The sequence below is a fragment of the Lissotriton helveticus genome, chromosome 9, assembly GCF_964261635.1.
Source record: "Lissotriton helveticus chromosome 9, aLisHel1.1, whole genome shotgun sequence".
Taxonomy (NCBI): domain Eukaryota; kingdom Metazoa; phylum Chordata; class Amphibia; order Caudata; family Salamandridae; genus Lissotriton; species Lissotriton helveticus.
In genome coordinates, this window is record NC_136070.1 from 495060293 (window position 1) to 495074505 (window position 14213).

At 49.1% G+C, this 14213-nt stretch overlaps 1 protein-coding gene across 2 annotated transcripts in view; it reads right to left on the reverse strand.

Moving 5' to 3' along the window:
* HIF1A (hypoxia inducible factor 1 subunit alpha) overlaps window positions 1–14213 on the reverse strand; it is a 273305-nt gene that overhangs the window by 20711 nt on the left and 238381 nt on the right. For both annotated transcript variants that reach the window (XM_078660334.1, XM_078660333.1), the window contains exon 14: window positions 6236–6353. In XM_078660334.1, the coding sequence (XP_078516460.1) occupies window positions 6236–6353 (118 nt within the window). The remainder of the gene's footprint in view (window positions 1–6235; window positions 6354–14213) is intronic.

Below are 14213 nucleotides of genomic sequence, written 5' to 3' on the forward strand. Positions count from 1 at the left end.
CGCTAAAATATCCACGGCTCAAACATGGCTTAAGCAATTAACGGCTCTAAATGTACAGCCCATCGTAGTAGACTCAGCAAAATCTTTAGGCATAACACTCGACACCAATCTCAACATGCAGCAGCACATCAGCAAGGCAACCAAAGGAGCGAACTTCCAAATCAATACCCTGAGAAAACTTAAACCCTTCCTTCCTGCCAAAGACTTCCAAACTGCAGTACAATCTATAGTCATCCCGCACATAGAATACGGTAGCACCGCCCTCTGCGGGCTCCCCCTAACTACAACGGCACCCCTAAGAGCGTCCCTTAACGCCGCAGCGAGACTCGTCACAGGCTCAAAAAAACACTTGCATATCTCCCCGGACTTTAAATCACTGAACTGGCTACCTTTTGAAGCCAGAATTCAACTGAAAATCGCATGCATGACACACAAGGCTGTGCACCTGAATTCACCCGCCTACCTCACTCAAAAGCTGACAATTTCGGGTGGCTCCCGAACTACTAGAAGCACAAACAATCTTTTGCTGAAACCTCGAAGATTTCGGAAGGAAAAAACGTATAAACGCTCCTTTTCAGGAATGGCACCCAGGATCTGGAACTCACTCCCTCCTGAAACAAGGCTCATCTCCTCCAACACAATCTTTAAGAAAGAAGTTAAAGCGATCCCCATGGCAAAATACACATGACCTATTATTCCGTATCACTCATGAATCTGCTCTGTAAGTCCTGCCCGACCTTGGCCTATTGTACCACCCGTATTATCGAATTACTTAATTGTATACGCTCACTCTTTGTATTTTGTTATAATGTTTGATGCACCTGGTTGATTATGTATATTGTTATATTGTTGACGCACCTGGTTGACTATGCACACTTTACCCTCTCCACCTCAACGATCCTACTTCCCTTCTACTGTCGCACCTGTGGGACTATACATCCTGCACACACCCACCTCAACTTTGCCCACCTTTAAACTCTAAATATTCTAAACACGCTTAAGCAAGTATATGCTCCTTGTTATTGCACTTTATACTATTGACGCAATTGTTTGTCTATACACAGTGTACCGACACTACCACACCTGTGACCTACCTCATGTCCTTTGAAATACCTATGTAACTAGCACCTTGTACCTAACTACCTCATATATTACTTTGTATATACGCTTTATTACTTTGTATTTTTACTTTGTATTTTTACTTGTAAAGCGCTCTGATATCTGCAAAGATCTTGTTCGCGCTGTATAAAACTTTCAAAATAAAATAAAAAAAAAACAGGTTGATATGGAGCTCGGACACCGCCGGAGACCAGACTACTCTGATCTCCGCCTACCCCAGATGGCCACCCCATCCCAGGATTGACATGTCCGTCACTATTGTGTAGTCTGGTTGGAGAAGGAAGAGGGATCTGCCGCTGACTCAAGCTGTGTTCCTTAACCACCACTGCAGTTGTTGTGCAGTTCCCTCCAAGATCTGGAAGTTGTCGGAAAGATTCCCCCGATCCTGCGCCCACCGGAACTTTCAGGCCCCACTGCATATCCCACATATGCCATCTGGCATGATCCACCAGCAGGATGCATGAGGCCCAGCAGCCTTGGGGTCATTCTCACCAAACTCCGGGATAGAGACTGAACCATCAGTATCACAGCCCGAATATCCCGGACTCACTGCTCGGGAAGATATGCCTGAACCTGCACTGTGTCTAGAACAGCTCAGATGAAAGGGAACATCTGAGAGGGAGTCAGGTGTAACTTTGGCACATTGATAGTGAACCTCAGCGACTCAGCGAATGCAGGAGGCCAGCCGTAGTCTGGATATGGCAGTCCGGGGTTAGCCCGCCTTCAACAGCCAGTCGTCGAGATAGGGGAAGACTGAAACCCCTGATCGGCCCAGATGAGCTGCGACCATTACCTTCGCTAACAACCGAGGGTAAGGCCAAATGGGAGCAAGGCGAACTGAAAATGCTTGTGGCCTACCATTAACCGTAGGTAGAGTCTGTGGGACAGCAGGTGGACAGGGATGTGGAAATGGGCATCTTGCAAGTCCAGCGCCACCATCCAGCCGTGAGGTCTTTAGGATAGGATGCAGGCCTTTGTCCTTCTTGGACACCAGAAAGTAGAGGACATAGCAACCACAACGTACCTCTGGCACAGAGAACCTCTTCATGGCCCCCCTTGTCCAAGAAAGTGGAAACTTCCTGGCGGAGAAGTGCCAAATGATCCTCCGACATGCGATCGAAAGACGGTGGCATGGAGGGAGGGGTAGCCTCAAAAGGAAGGGAGTATACTCTTTGGACTTTTTACAAAACCACCTGTCCAACGTGATGGATTGCCAGTGAGGGAGGTGATGGCGAATCCTGCCGCCCACATCCGCGGCCTTGCAGAGGTTTGGCAGCTATCGTTAACTGGTGGCTGGGCCGGCCGTAGCCATGAAAGGGACAAAAAGCAGACCGGAGTAGACGGGAAGGCGCAGTGAGGCCCAAAGATCTGGCCATAGCCCGAGAATCTTTAAAGCACTCCAGAGCAGAGTCTGCTTTGTCACCAAAGAGGCGACAGCCATCAAAAGGCAGGTCCATCAAGGTAGGCTGGACATCCCCTAAAAAGCCAGATATCATCAACCAGGTGTAGCACCGAAGGGCTACCGACGTGGCAATCTTTCTGCCTAGTGAGTTGGTGGTGGCCAATCCAAATCTTACTGTTAATTTGGCAGTGCCCCGTCATCCATCACTGCCTGGGAGAGAAAAGCCCAGCCTCCTACGGGCACTGAGGCAGCACTTGCGCAGCCAAGTCCCATATTGTATGGGAGTATCAGCCCAAGAGGCATGTGGTATTCACAGACCGCAGCGCTAAACTAGAGGGTGAAAACATGAGCTTCCAAGGTGATCCAGCTTCTTGGATTCCCTATCTGGGGGAACAGAAGGGAACGCGCCCTTAGAGGAAGAGGCTTGGACCACCAAGCTCTCGGGGGAAGGGTGTTGGGTGAGGAAAAACTAGGTCGCCCGGGGCCGGGCAATGGCGGAGGGCGATCGTCCTTTCCACAGGAGCCCTTGTGCTGGGCTTGGACCAGGTGCCCAGAGGAATGCCAGTGAGGGTTTCATGGAGGGGCAATAGAGGTTCATACGTGGGTGTCGCAGGTTGAAGCACCTCTGTCAGGAGGTTAGTTCGGACTGCAACTGAAGGTAGCTCAACGTTCAAGATCTCGGCCGCCCTGCACACCACCACAGCATAGGACACTCCCTCCTACGTAGCCATGGAAGGGGGAGAAAGCATGCCTAGGTCTGGAGGAGTGTGCAGACCACTGGCATCACCCAAGTCCTCTCTCCAGTGCAGCTCTTCTAGCTGGTCTGCTAAAGGGTCCAACGACCACTCCCAGGCCTCAACACCACCTTTTGGGTGATAGGAAACACCAGGGATGAACAGGGGAAGAAAAGTACCCTCCGGCGTCGGATCAGACGTAGGCCCAACTCCATCTTGGGACGGTGTAGAGCGGGGCGTCGTCGCTGGGATCAATGCTGGGGAAGGTCAGGGGAGATCGACCAGCATCGGTCCGGGTCCAGGCCTGGATCCACAACCAGGCTCCTGAACCCCAGGCAGCTCTATCTTACTTTTTGTCTCCTGAGGTCTTAAGAGTTTTGGCTACTTCAATAATTTGCCCCCCCCCCCAATGTATGACTACACTTAAGAAGGCTTGTAGGTGACCTCTCCAGTACCTCTCTTGGAAGTTAGGCTTCATACTTGCCTTAATATCGCTCAGGATAGTAACTTAGCTGCAAGCTCTTAACCTTCAGGAATCCTACTTCCAAGTAAACAATGATCGAGTCATATTTGGGACTAATCCAAAGTTTCTACCTGCAGTGGTATCCCCCTTCCACCTCAATCAGACCATTCAACTTCCCACACCGACTTCGTACCAGAGACATCTTTTCACAGACTAGATGTCAACAAAGCCTTTTTTCAGACACAAATCTTTATCTCTTGCTCTAAACCACACAACAACCATGCTGTATCTAAAGCGGGCATAGGCAGATAGTTGGGTAAGTGCATCCAGACATGCAATGCAAATGCAAAGAACAATTAATTACCTGCCCCACCCAGGCCCCACTCTTTCCAAAAGTAAGAAGTTACAATGGCTTTCCTGAGTAACATTCCAATAGCTGACATATCTAAAGCAGCTCCCTGGTCCTCTCCACACGCGTTCACTATACACTACTTTGTCGCCAACTAGCTAACTTTTGCCAAACTGTCTTACGTACACTTTTGTCTATCTTCAGCAAGATTCTCTGGCTAGCCACAGCTTAGGGGAGATCCCTAAAGGGTAAGTAACATTTTCCTTCTTTTCCACCCTAGGGTGTTGCCCTTAGCTGATGCTGGCTCTTTGAAGGCCTAGAGTTTGACCTCTTTCTTGCTGCCTGTCAATCTATCCTCGGACCAGTGTGGCACAGATTTTCAGCAGGGGTGTGTTAAGCTGATCTTCAAATTTGGCGGCAAGCCATTGGACATGATATGGTCTTATCACTACCATGCTTTTGAACTTCTTTCGAGGTCTAAGCTGGTTCTTAAGAATTACCTTCAGTGGTGTCTTTGGTTTTGGACCTACATGGCTCTTTTTGTTTTGTCTTGACTTTCGGAATCAAAGTTTTTGACACTGATGCTGGTTTTTTGTGCTTGGAGTCAGAGATCCTTGGCCACGAATGCCCTTGTTGGTTTATCTTGCACTTTGTGTCGCTGTCCCTCGGCATCTGTTTGTACCTTCTTCTGAATGGCTCTCTATTACTTAAGGTTCCGGTTCTTCTCCCCGGGCCTCTTCAGAGTCCTCAAGTGTGTATTATTCCTCATTCGACAGACCAAGTTCTCTTAAATAATCCTACTTTCCTTGGAAGGAGGCCACGGCGTAATTTGCCCACCTCTGCTCCTGTTTAATCCTGATCATTTTAGTCAAGAATTCTATGCAGTCTTATGAATCATGGTCCATTGGGAGACTGAGGTTGCGTATGCGACAACAATTTTGGCGAAATCTAAAAGGGGTGTGCTCCATACCCCTTTTTCTGACCCACCTCGTCTTGATGTGCATCCGGATTTTTACTGCTTCGCTGTTTTTGATCTTTTCTCCTGATTCTACAAATGTTCGTTGTGATCCCCATTATTTTTTGGTACTCTCGGTTTTCTTTGAACAGAACAAACTTCTGCAATGCAGCTTCCTCTTTCCTTACTCTGGAGCACTCCCCTTTGCTTCCAGATACGACAACGTAAAAAAAGAAATGGAAGATAGAGACAAAGGATTTCCTGCCTGCACATTCATCTTATGTCACAGAAGGAGGAATATAGTACCAAGGGTTGACCACGCCTACACACAAAATATAAAGAGCGAGAAAGGAGACTACAAAAGACAGTTCTGCACCCAGCGACTAGATGGTGGAATAATGCAAAACGTGATTCCAGAAAACAAAGAAACCAAACTCATGCTTATACGCACATGTTCACCAAAGATGATAGTCACTTGCAGCGGAGGTCTGCATTTAGTTGAGTAGCTAGACTGTCTACAGAAGCTGTATAATCAATCCAGTTTAAGTATTGTTAAGGTAACCCGCCTACTAGACGAGATGTAAATTAAAAATATGCACATGTCCCAGTACGTGGCAAAATGAAGTGGAGGAAGCTGCTGGTGTAGGCAAGCCAAAGGAATGACTAAGGCATGAAACAGAAGGACCTAGAACTATCTGAAATTACGAAGTCAGGGGCAACTGCTGAAATGACACCTCTAGATGGTTAAGAATTTAATTATTTTGCTGCCAGGAATGTCTTTAGTACCCACGCTGGACCCTACTGCATCATTTATGTTAGTACTGAAGAGAAATTAGGAGTATAAAATACCATTCCAGAACATGCTCATGAGTGACATGATCAAATCCATACTCTGTAAGTAGCCAGTGCCACGGGGATGATTCACCAGTGCGGTCACTTTAGTGCTATTTTTTGTTTATTTTTTAGCTTAAGGTCTCCGAGGCTATACTTCGAACTTGAAAAGTAAAACGACAGAGTATGTAGAGTACTGTTGCTTTTTTTAAAATTCTGGACAACGTAAATGTGTCAAATATGATTTAGAGCCACTTAGGCATCTGTGTTAATTACAGAACCCCATCAGACAAAAATGGCGCTAGTACATCTTCAAAGAATATGACGTACACAAATGCTTAAAACAGTGACTTAGTTATTTGAAAATAAAGATGAAACCAACCTGTTGATATTAATATGATGGTTCTTTGCTCTGCTCCACTAGGTTCACAACCTTTGACACGCTTCCAAGACAATGAGACATTAGTGCCAGGACTACAGGAGGTCTGGAACAATGAACCCTGTTTAAAAAAAAATATATAGCTATATATTTAGATAATCGGGGTCAGTCCAGAAGTCACGACTAAGCTTATCAACTATTTCTAAATCAATGCAAATTAAGTTTATATATCAAGCATTTTTTATGAGCCTTTACCACAAGCAAGACATGGTAGTGGTAAGGAAAAATTGCATGTTTGTTCCACATCAAAAGTATTTCCTTTAATAACTCACACAAGAATATCCCCCAATAGGTGTGTGATCCTGAACACATTTTAATAAATACATCTTTTTATGAGGTTTTTGTAAAGTAAACATGTCCAACAGCTCATTCACTCATATACAAATAATATTACATATGAAACTAAGCTGAACCACTATCAGAACACGTTACACAGAGCATGCAGACACCAAGGACACAGATTATCAGACTACCTAGACGTTTCCCCACCATGAATGCCCAGAACCTTGAAAAAAGGCGCTTTCCAGAATGTCAAGCGCTCTACCAGGTTAGAGGAAGAACAGAAATACCCCGAACAAATTTTGAAAAACGGATAAACAAGCAGGCAAATAAGTGCAATGAGGCCTCCACGTTATTCTGTAGGCAGGCACCTTTTATTTCACATTTACCAATTGCCAATCCAAGACGGTGAATGCCATGGATATATAAAAAAAAGGAACTTTACTTGCACTAAATTGCTTCTTTGAATGCAGAGTAACCTAGCAGCAAACAGCAATTGCTGTGACATTTTGCACCCCCCACCCAAAAAAAACGAAATTGAAGTAAAAAAAACAGGGAGTGCACATGTGGAGAGGGAGCGACATGATGAGTTTTACTAGGGGGGGGGGGGTGAGAGAGCAGGACACAAGCACGACAGCTAGAAAGCATGTAAACTCTTCTGGAATGCTGGAACAAGCTCTGGAGCCACCAGGTTTCGCCTATGAAAAATCTACTGGTGTTGCCAAGGCTTCTCAGACGAGTAACTTGTGAGCTACTGGTAGCTCTCCAGTGTGCCGCCAAGCCAACTAAATTAGAAGCCTTTATTTGGATGAATTGTTTTATGTAGACCAAATTCTGACTGTGTATTTTAGGCAGCTTCTGTATTTTCAGATCTCAAACCAATGTTTGAAAGCTGATATTTGAGTGATGAAACAAACAGTGGGAGGAGGGCATAGGAGCAACAAGAACGTGCTGGGAAAAGGCAGGGAGAAACAACAACAACAGACAGCAGGAGGAGGGGGCCGGGGCGAGGTGACCGTATAATGCCATGCACTCAGAGCATGGCAACAAGTTAAAAACAAAAAGGCACCTGGAACAGCGCACAACCAGTGGAAGGACACTGACCGCAAACAGGAAGCTGTGCTACGTCCATGCTCTTCAGAAGGGACAGAAGCCCCAGGAAGAATGCAAGAGGAGGCAGGCAGCCGGCCGGAACCAGCAGGCGTGACCAGTAAGAAGCAGGGAAATAAGAGTGACATGGAAGCCAACCAATGGTAAGCATTTGTAAGTTATGGGCTAAACCAGTTTCTTTTAGTTTTTTAAAATATATTAACAATAGCTTTTGCTGAACGCGCATGCACACTGTAAGTGAAACTTAAAATGCAGTTCTCTGAACGTGAGCAGTGGAGGGAAGCAAATCATTCAATGAAAATTACGGTAATGAGAATTATAAGAAAGTGGGTTTCTGTTGCAGTAACCCCTCCCCACACTTTTCTGACAGATATCTGATGGACTTTGACTGAAAGCGGACTGGGTCCCTGCCAATCAGATTCCCAGTGCCTGTGTTCTTTCCCAGAACAGTACATTTACCATCACAATTGGCTCACATGCAAGTCCCTTGTAAAAGGTACCAGTGGTCCAAGGGCCTTGTGACCAGAGAGGGTCACTAAGGGCTGCAGCATGTATTGTGCCACCCTCCGATATTGTATTTGGTGCAGACAAAACTTCAGAGTCAACATGGCACACAACCCTGCGTACCATGCCCACCAAGCATGTGGCATAGGTAGGTCACCCCTCTAGAAGGCCTCACAGCCCTAAGGCAGAGTGCACTATACCACGGGTTAGGGCACAGCTGCATGAGAAATGTGCCCCTACAGTGTCTGTTCCATTCACAGACATTGTAAGTGCAGTGGAGCCATATTGAGTTCATGGACTGGGAGTTTGTCATTACGAACTCCACAGCTACATGATGGCGTTACTGAATTTTAAGAAATTTGTTATCAAACTCCTCAGCATATTAAACCCACACTGATGCAAGTGTTCGATTTATTACAAAATGCACTCAGAGAGCATCTTAGAGATGGCCCTTTGAAAAACGACCAACTCCCTCGTGTCCAACTGACTGGTCTGCACCAACCTGCCACGCACAGACATTTTTCTCACCCCCGTGAGGTGGGAGCCCTTGTGGGTCAGGAACAAAGGCTGCTTGGAGTGGAAGTGATTCACACCTACCCCCGAGCAGGAACAGCATTCAGTTCAGTGAGCCTCAAAGGTTTCCTGCCCTTTGATATGCTAACCAGGGCCTCTCCATCCAGTAGAGATGCCATACCACACTTTTGGAGGCAAGGTCATCAGGAAAATTCGTAGTCAGGGGAAGTGTGTCCCCTCCCTGCTAGGACCACCCTTAAGGTGCCCTGGACCGGGATGACCCCCACTTTAAGAGATCCTCCATCTTGAATGAAGGATTCAACCCATTCAAGTTAGGGAGATGCCCCCTCCCCAAAGGGAGCAGATATTCTAAGAGTGTAGTCACCCTAAAGGCAAGCAGCCCATTGACTACCATCTGCCAGTACCTGCAACACCACTAAATTCGGTACTTGGAGGCACCCCTGAACATTGGTTCTCAGATTCCTACTAAACAAGAAGAAGAGGAAGAAGACTCTGTACAGCTGATCCTGGAAGACTGCTACTGATTTGGCTGCAGTGCTCGGTCTGTCTCCTGCTCAAAGACCCTGAGAAGAAGACGATGCCTGTCCAGTAGCCAGCGACCAGCAACTTCCAAGAAACCCCAGGAGGACTGCCACTCTTAAGCCAAGTCCACATCTCCGGAGGACACCGGACCTGTACAAAAGAAACTACACCAAGGATTCCGGAACCAGGCTGCTACCCCTGCATACTCTGCACCCAGCACCCACGGCCCGAGTGGCACACCTGTCCTGTGAAGCCCATCGGTGGTTGACTTCTCCAGGACCCCACAAAATTGCCTGCAGCCTCTACACAAAGACGCCTGACCTCAACCGGCAATAACCAAGAAGACCCGACAACAAAATGTACCCCAGCATCCTCAGTCCTATGGCTTTGGGGAGCCCAACAGACTGTGCCTCGACCTCCCCAGCCCTCCATCTTACCTGACCAGCCGGTGGCCAACTACAGCCAGCCTCCTGGTCCAAGTCTGCAGCCTCTTTGTGCGACTGATATTCCCCATTGAAAAGCATTGGGCACACAAAGCTGATTTTGCACCCGCCCGCCACTGATGGTGTAGCTTCGGAGCCCCATGTGGTGATCTTAACCCCCGGACCTGTGCCCTGAAACCGCGGGTCCTTACCTGAAACTGTGCCCCTCAATGTGTCCTCAGTCGCCACTGATTTACACTGGACCCAGTGACCTCCACACCCAGCCGCCCCAGTGCTGCTTGTGGTGCAGTACCTATCTTAAACTGAAACTTGACCCGTGTAGGTCGACACCCCTGAAAACTGAGATTGTGAGTATAGTACTTAATTGCTAATGCATAACACTGTGTTCGAGGCATGTGGGCTGCTAAATTTATATCTATAGCATAGATCGCCGCCTAGTGTTGGGTCCGGATGATTGCACGTTGTTGTCCTGGAAAAGTCTTCGAAGTATCACGAGATAGGTGGCTCCTCCCCTGGACTACAGTGCGCATGGGCATCGACTCCATTCCCAGATTGTGTTTTTCCGCCATTGGGTTCGGATGTGATTTCGACATCTCCTGTTCGGAATCGATATAAAAAACTTTTTCAAGGCCAGAAGGCCTTCTTTTACTCCGTCGGTATTGTTAGCGTTCGGTCTCGTGTTTACTCCAACTCGTCGAGTCGGATATCTGAGGAGTCGGGTGACTCTTCGGTCATCGAGGCCCTGTCGACGCAGCAAGACTTTCGACGGCATGGAACGGAGTCCGTTCAAGAACTGTCCCGTGTGTGGTTCAAAGTACCCACACATCGACATGCACCCTGTGTGCAACAAGTGCCTGTCGCCGGACCACGACGAGGCCAGCTGCATGGCCTGTTCGAGATTTAGATCGAAGAAGACGATCAAGCTTCGGCGCGTGGCGCGCCTTGAGGCCCAGCGATCGGCCCCGGCGCCGGACGACATCTTCGAAAACCCTAATGCAGACGAGCTGGAGCATCGCCTGCAAATTTCACCCACATCGGCGGAGGTCGAGCCCGACTACGGAGCAGACGTCGAAGGCCAAGACCTAGCAGAAAACGTCGATGAGGTAGGGGACGAGGAAGAAGCATATGGGGCCGTGGAAGATAGCTCGGAGGAAGAGCTATGCCCCGTTCGTACTCTTACAATGGCTCAGGTCACGGGATCGCCACGCGGCCTTACCCACGACCTTACACCTCGATCCACGGCCCCGCCTTCCGGCCCGGCTACGGACACCTCATCGGAGCTGCCATTAACGAAATCGAAACCGAAACTAACAACATCGGTGTCGACCAAAACAAAGATGGACGACGCGCCATCGAAACCGAAGACGTCTGCTCCGCCATCGACGCCGTCGTCTTCGGGGGCCTCCAAGTCTAAAAAGGCTGTCGACCAGGCAAAGGTGCCGAAATTGGTCACGGACCCCAGCTCGAAGAAGGTAGTCGAGCCGGTATCCAGCAAGGTGGTCGAATCGAAGTCAAAGAAGACTATCGAGCCTACAGCGGGCAAGGCTACCGATCCAAAAGCCAAGAGGGCCGTCGAGACAAAGTCGGCAAAGGGCACCGAGCCGAAGTCTGGAGTCCCGACGCAAAAGGCAAAGGCTATCGACCCGAAGCTGTCGGCGTCGACGCCTACAACCGTGGAAGCAGTCGGCGACACGCCTGCGCCCCAAGCAGCGAAACAGAAGTCATCGACGCTCGTATCTTCCCCTGGAGGTGGATCGAGGTCGTCGGTCGGGTCGACGAAACCATCCGCTTCCTTTACGAAGCAGGTCTCGGACTCCCTCAAGCGGATACGGGACAAGGAGTCGGCGTCGGAGCCAAAGACACCTTCAGCAACGAAGCCGTTGGCCCCACCGAAGACGACTTCGAGGCCGATCCTCTACACTCTGCCGCCTAAGGTGGCGCCGAAGGCCTTTTCACCACGGGTGGTGACCAAGGACTCTGCAGTGTCGATGCAAACTCACCCGAGTGGAGGTTTAAGTCATCGACAACCTGTGCTAGAGGAGCAGTCGGCGCATATCATCGACGCCGACACTGGAAAACTCACGCTCTACAAAAGGAAAATCACATCCCAGCCCCTGGAATCGTTTGTAATCCCTTTAAAGCGAAAGAGACCAGCACCAGAGTCACCAGTACTGGTTGAGCACCTTCTTCCACACCCTAGAAGGAGTGCAACACCTTCACCCACTTGCTCTGATGGGGAAGGGGGTGAGCAAGATGAGGAGTATAGTTTTCCTGCAAACACAGACCCTGATGAGCAACAGGACTCATGGATGGACACTGGTGATCAAGAAGACCAGCAGGTTGTCCAGGACAATCAGGTTTATAGCGCAAAAACGTCTCCCACTGAAGACTCTGCGGCATTTAATGCCTTGATTGAAAGGGCAGCTATAAACCATAAGGTGGAAATGCATGCTGACCCTGTGGAAGTTGACTTTCTGTTTGACACTTTCTCTGCTGCAGAAAAAACTGTGAAAACTCTTCCGATGCTAAAAGGGGTCCTGAAGCATGCCACGGACATTTTCAAGGAACCCACTAGAGCACGGGTTCTCAACCCCAGGATAGAGAAAAAATACAGAGCCGCACCTGGAGACCCAACTTACATACGGGGCCAGTTGCCTTTAGACTCTTTAGTGGTCTCTAATGCCCGCAAGAGGGCGAATTCTCAGACAACGGGTGAAGCTCCTCTCCCGGACAAAGAGTCAAAAGTGCTGGAGGCATCTGGGAAGAGGGTGGCAGCTCAGGCAGCCAACATATGGCGCATCTCCAACACACAAGCTCTGTTGGCCAGATACGATAGGGCACATTATGACACCCTGGAACAACTGTTGCAACACCTTCCAGACCAGTTTAAGGAGGGAACGGAGATGCTTATACAAGAGGGCAAGCTCATCTCCAACGCTGCGATAAAATGTGCGCTCGACGTTGCGGACACGGCAGCGAGAGCTATTAACACTAGCGTGATGTTGAGGCGTCAAGCATGGCTCCGCATCTCAGGGTTCAAGCCAGAGATCCAGACTACTATCCTGAACCAGCCCGTTAATCCAGACAGGTTATTTGGCCCAGAGGTTGACACCACCCTCGAAAAGATCAAAAAAGATACTGAGACGGCCAAATCCATGGGCGCTCTCCAGTCTCAGCAATTCAGAGGGAACACTTTTCGTCGCTCAGGCAATCGAGGTGTTACCAGAGGACACTTGGTACAGCAGACGCCATTCAATAAAGGTGGGGCTCAATCCTCATACCCCAAACAGGGTAGAGGAGGTTACCGTGGAAACAGCGCCAAGGGCAGAGGCAGAGGCAACAACAACTCCCGTTCCTCTGCCACCAACAAACAGTGACTCCCTTTCACTGCCCCCCGACCATCCAACACCTGTCGGGGGGAGACTCCAGCAGTTCCTGCCCATCTGGAAGTCCATCACCACAGACAGGTGGGTAAGGAAACTTATCCAGTACGGCTATTGTTTGGAGCTAACGTCCACTCCACCCAACATACCCCCAAGACAACGTCCTATGTCAGCAGAGCACTTGCACTTATTGCAGCATGATGCTGCAAAAAGGCGCAATAGAGCTCGTGCCAGTGGGGGAGGAAGGCACAGGGGTGTATTCCCTGTACTTCTTAATCCCAAAGAAGGACGGCTCACTCAGACCCATTCTGGACCTCAGGCCTCTGAACCAGTACATTCTTTCAGAACACTTCCACATGTTAACACTGCAGCAGGTCCTTCCATTGCTAAACCAGGGGGACTTCCTCGCAACCTTGGACCTCAAGGATGCTTACTTTCACATACCACTCCATACATCACACAGGAAATACCTCAGGTTCACCATCCAAAACCGGCATTACCAGTTCAAGGTCCTACCCTTCGGAGTGACCACTGCCCCCAGAGTGTTCACGAAATGTCTGGCGACAGTAGCGGCGCACCTCAGAAGACAGAATATACATGTCTACCCTTACCTAGATGACTGTCTCGTGCAGGCCAAGTCGGCACAACAGTGCGCCGCAGATATGTCCCACACCATTCAGCTCCTTCACAGTCTGGGGTTTTCACTGAACTATCCAAAGTCGCACCTTCAGCCAGCCCATGTGCGGCAGTATTTGGGCGCAACTATAAATACTCTGGCTGCCACAGCTCAGCCGAACCCTGCAAGGATCAACAACATCCAGTCGCTGATCCAGAGGTTCAGACCGCAACACTCACTCCCAGCGAGAGTGTTCATGCAGTTGATAGGCATGATGGCCTCCTGCATCTTCATAGTCCCGCACGCACAGTTGCATATGCGTCCGCTCCAGGAGTGCTTGGCGCACCAGTGGACTCAGGCTCAAGGACAGTTGAAAGACCTAGTGTTGGTCACCGGTCGGGCATACAACTCTCTGCATTGGTGGAATCCACACAACCTTTGCAAGGGCCGACCGTTCCAAGAGCCTGTGCCACAGATTATCCTGACTACGGACGCATCTCTCCAGGGATGGGGAGCTCATGTGCTCCACT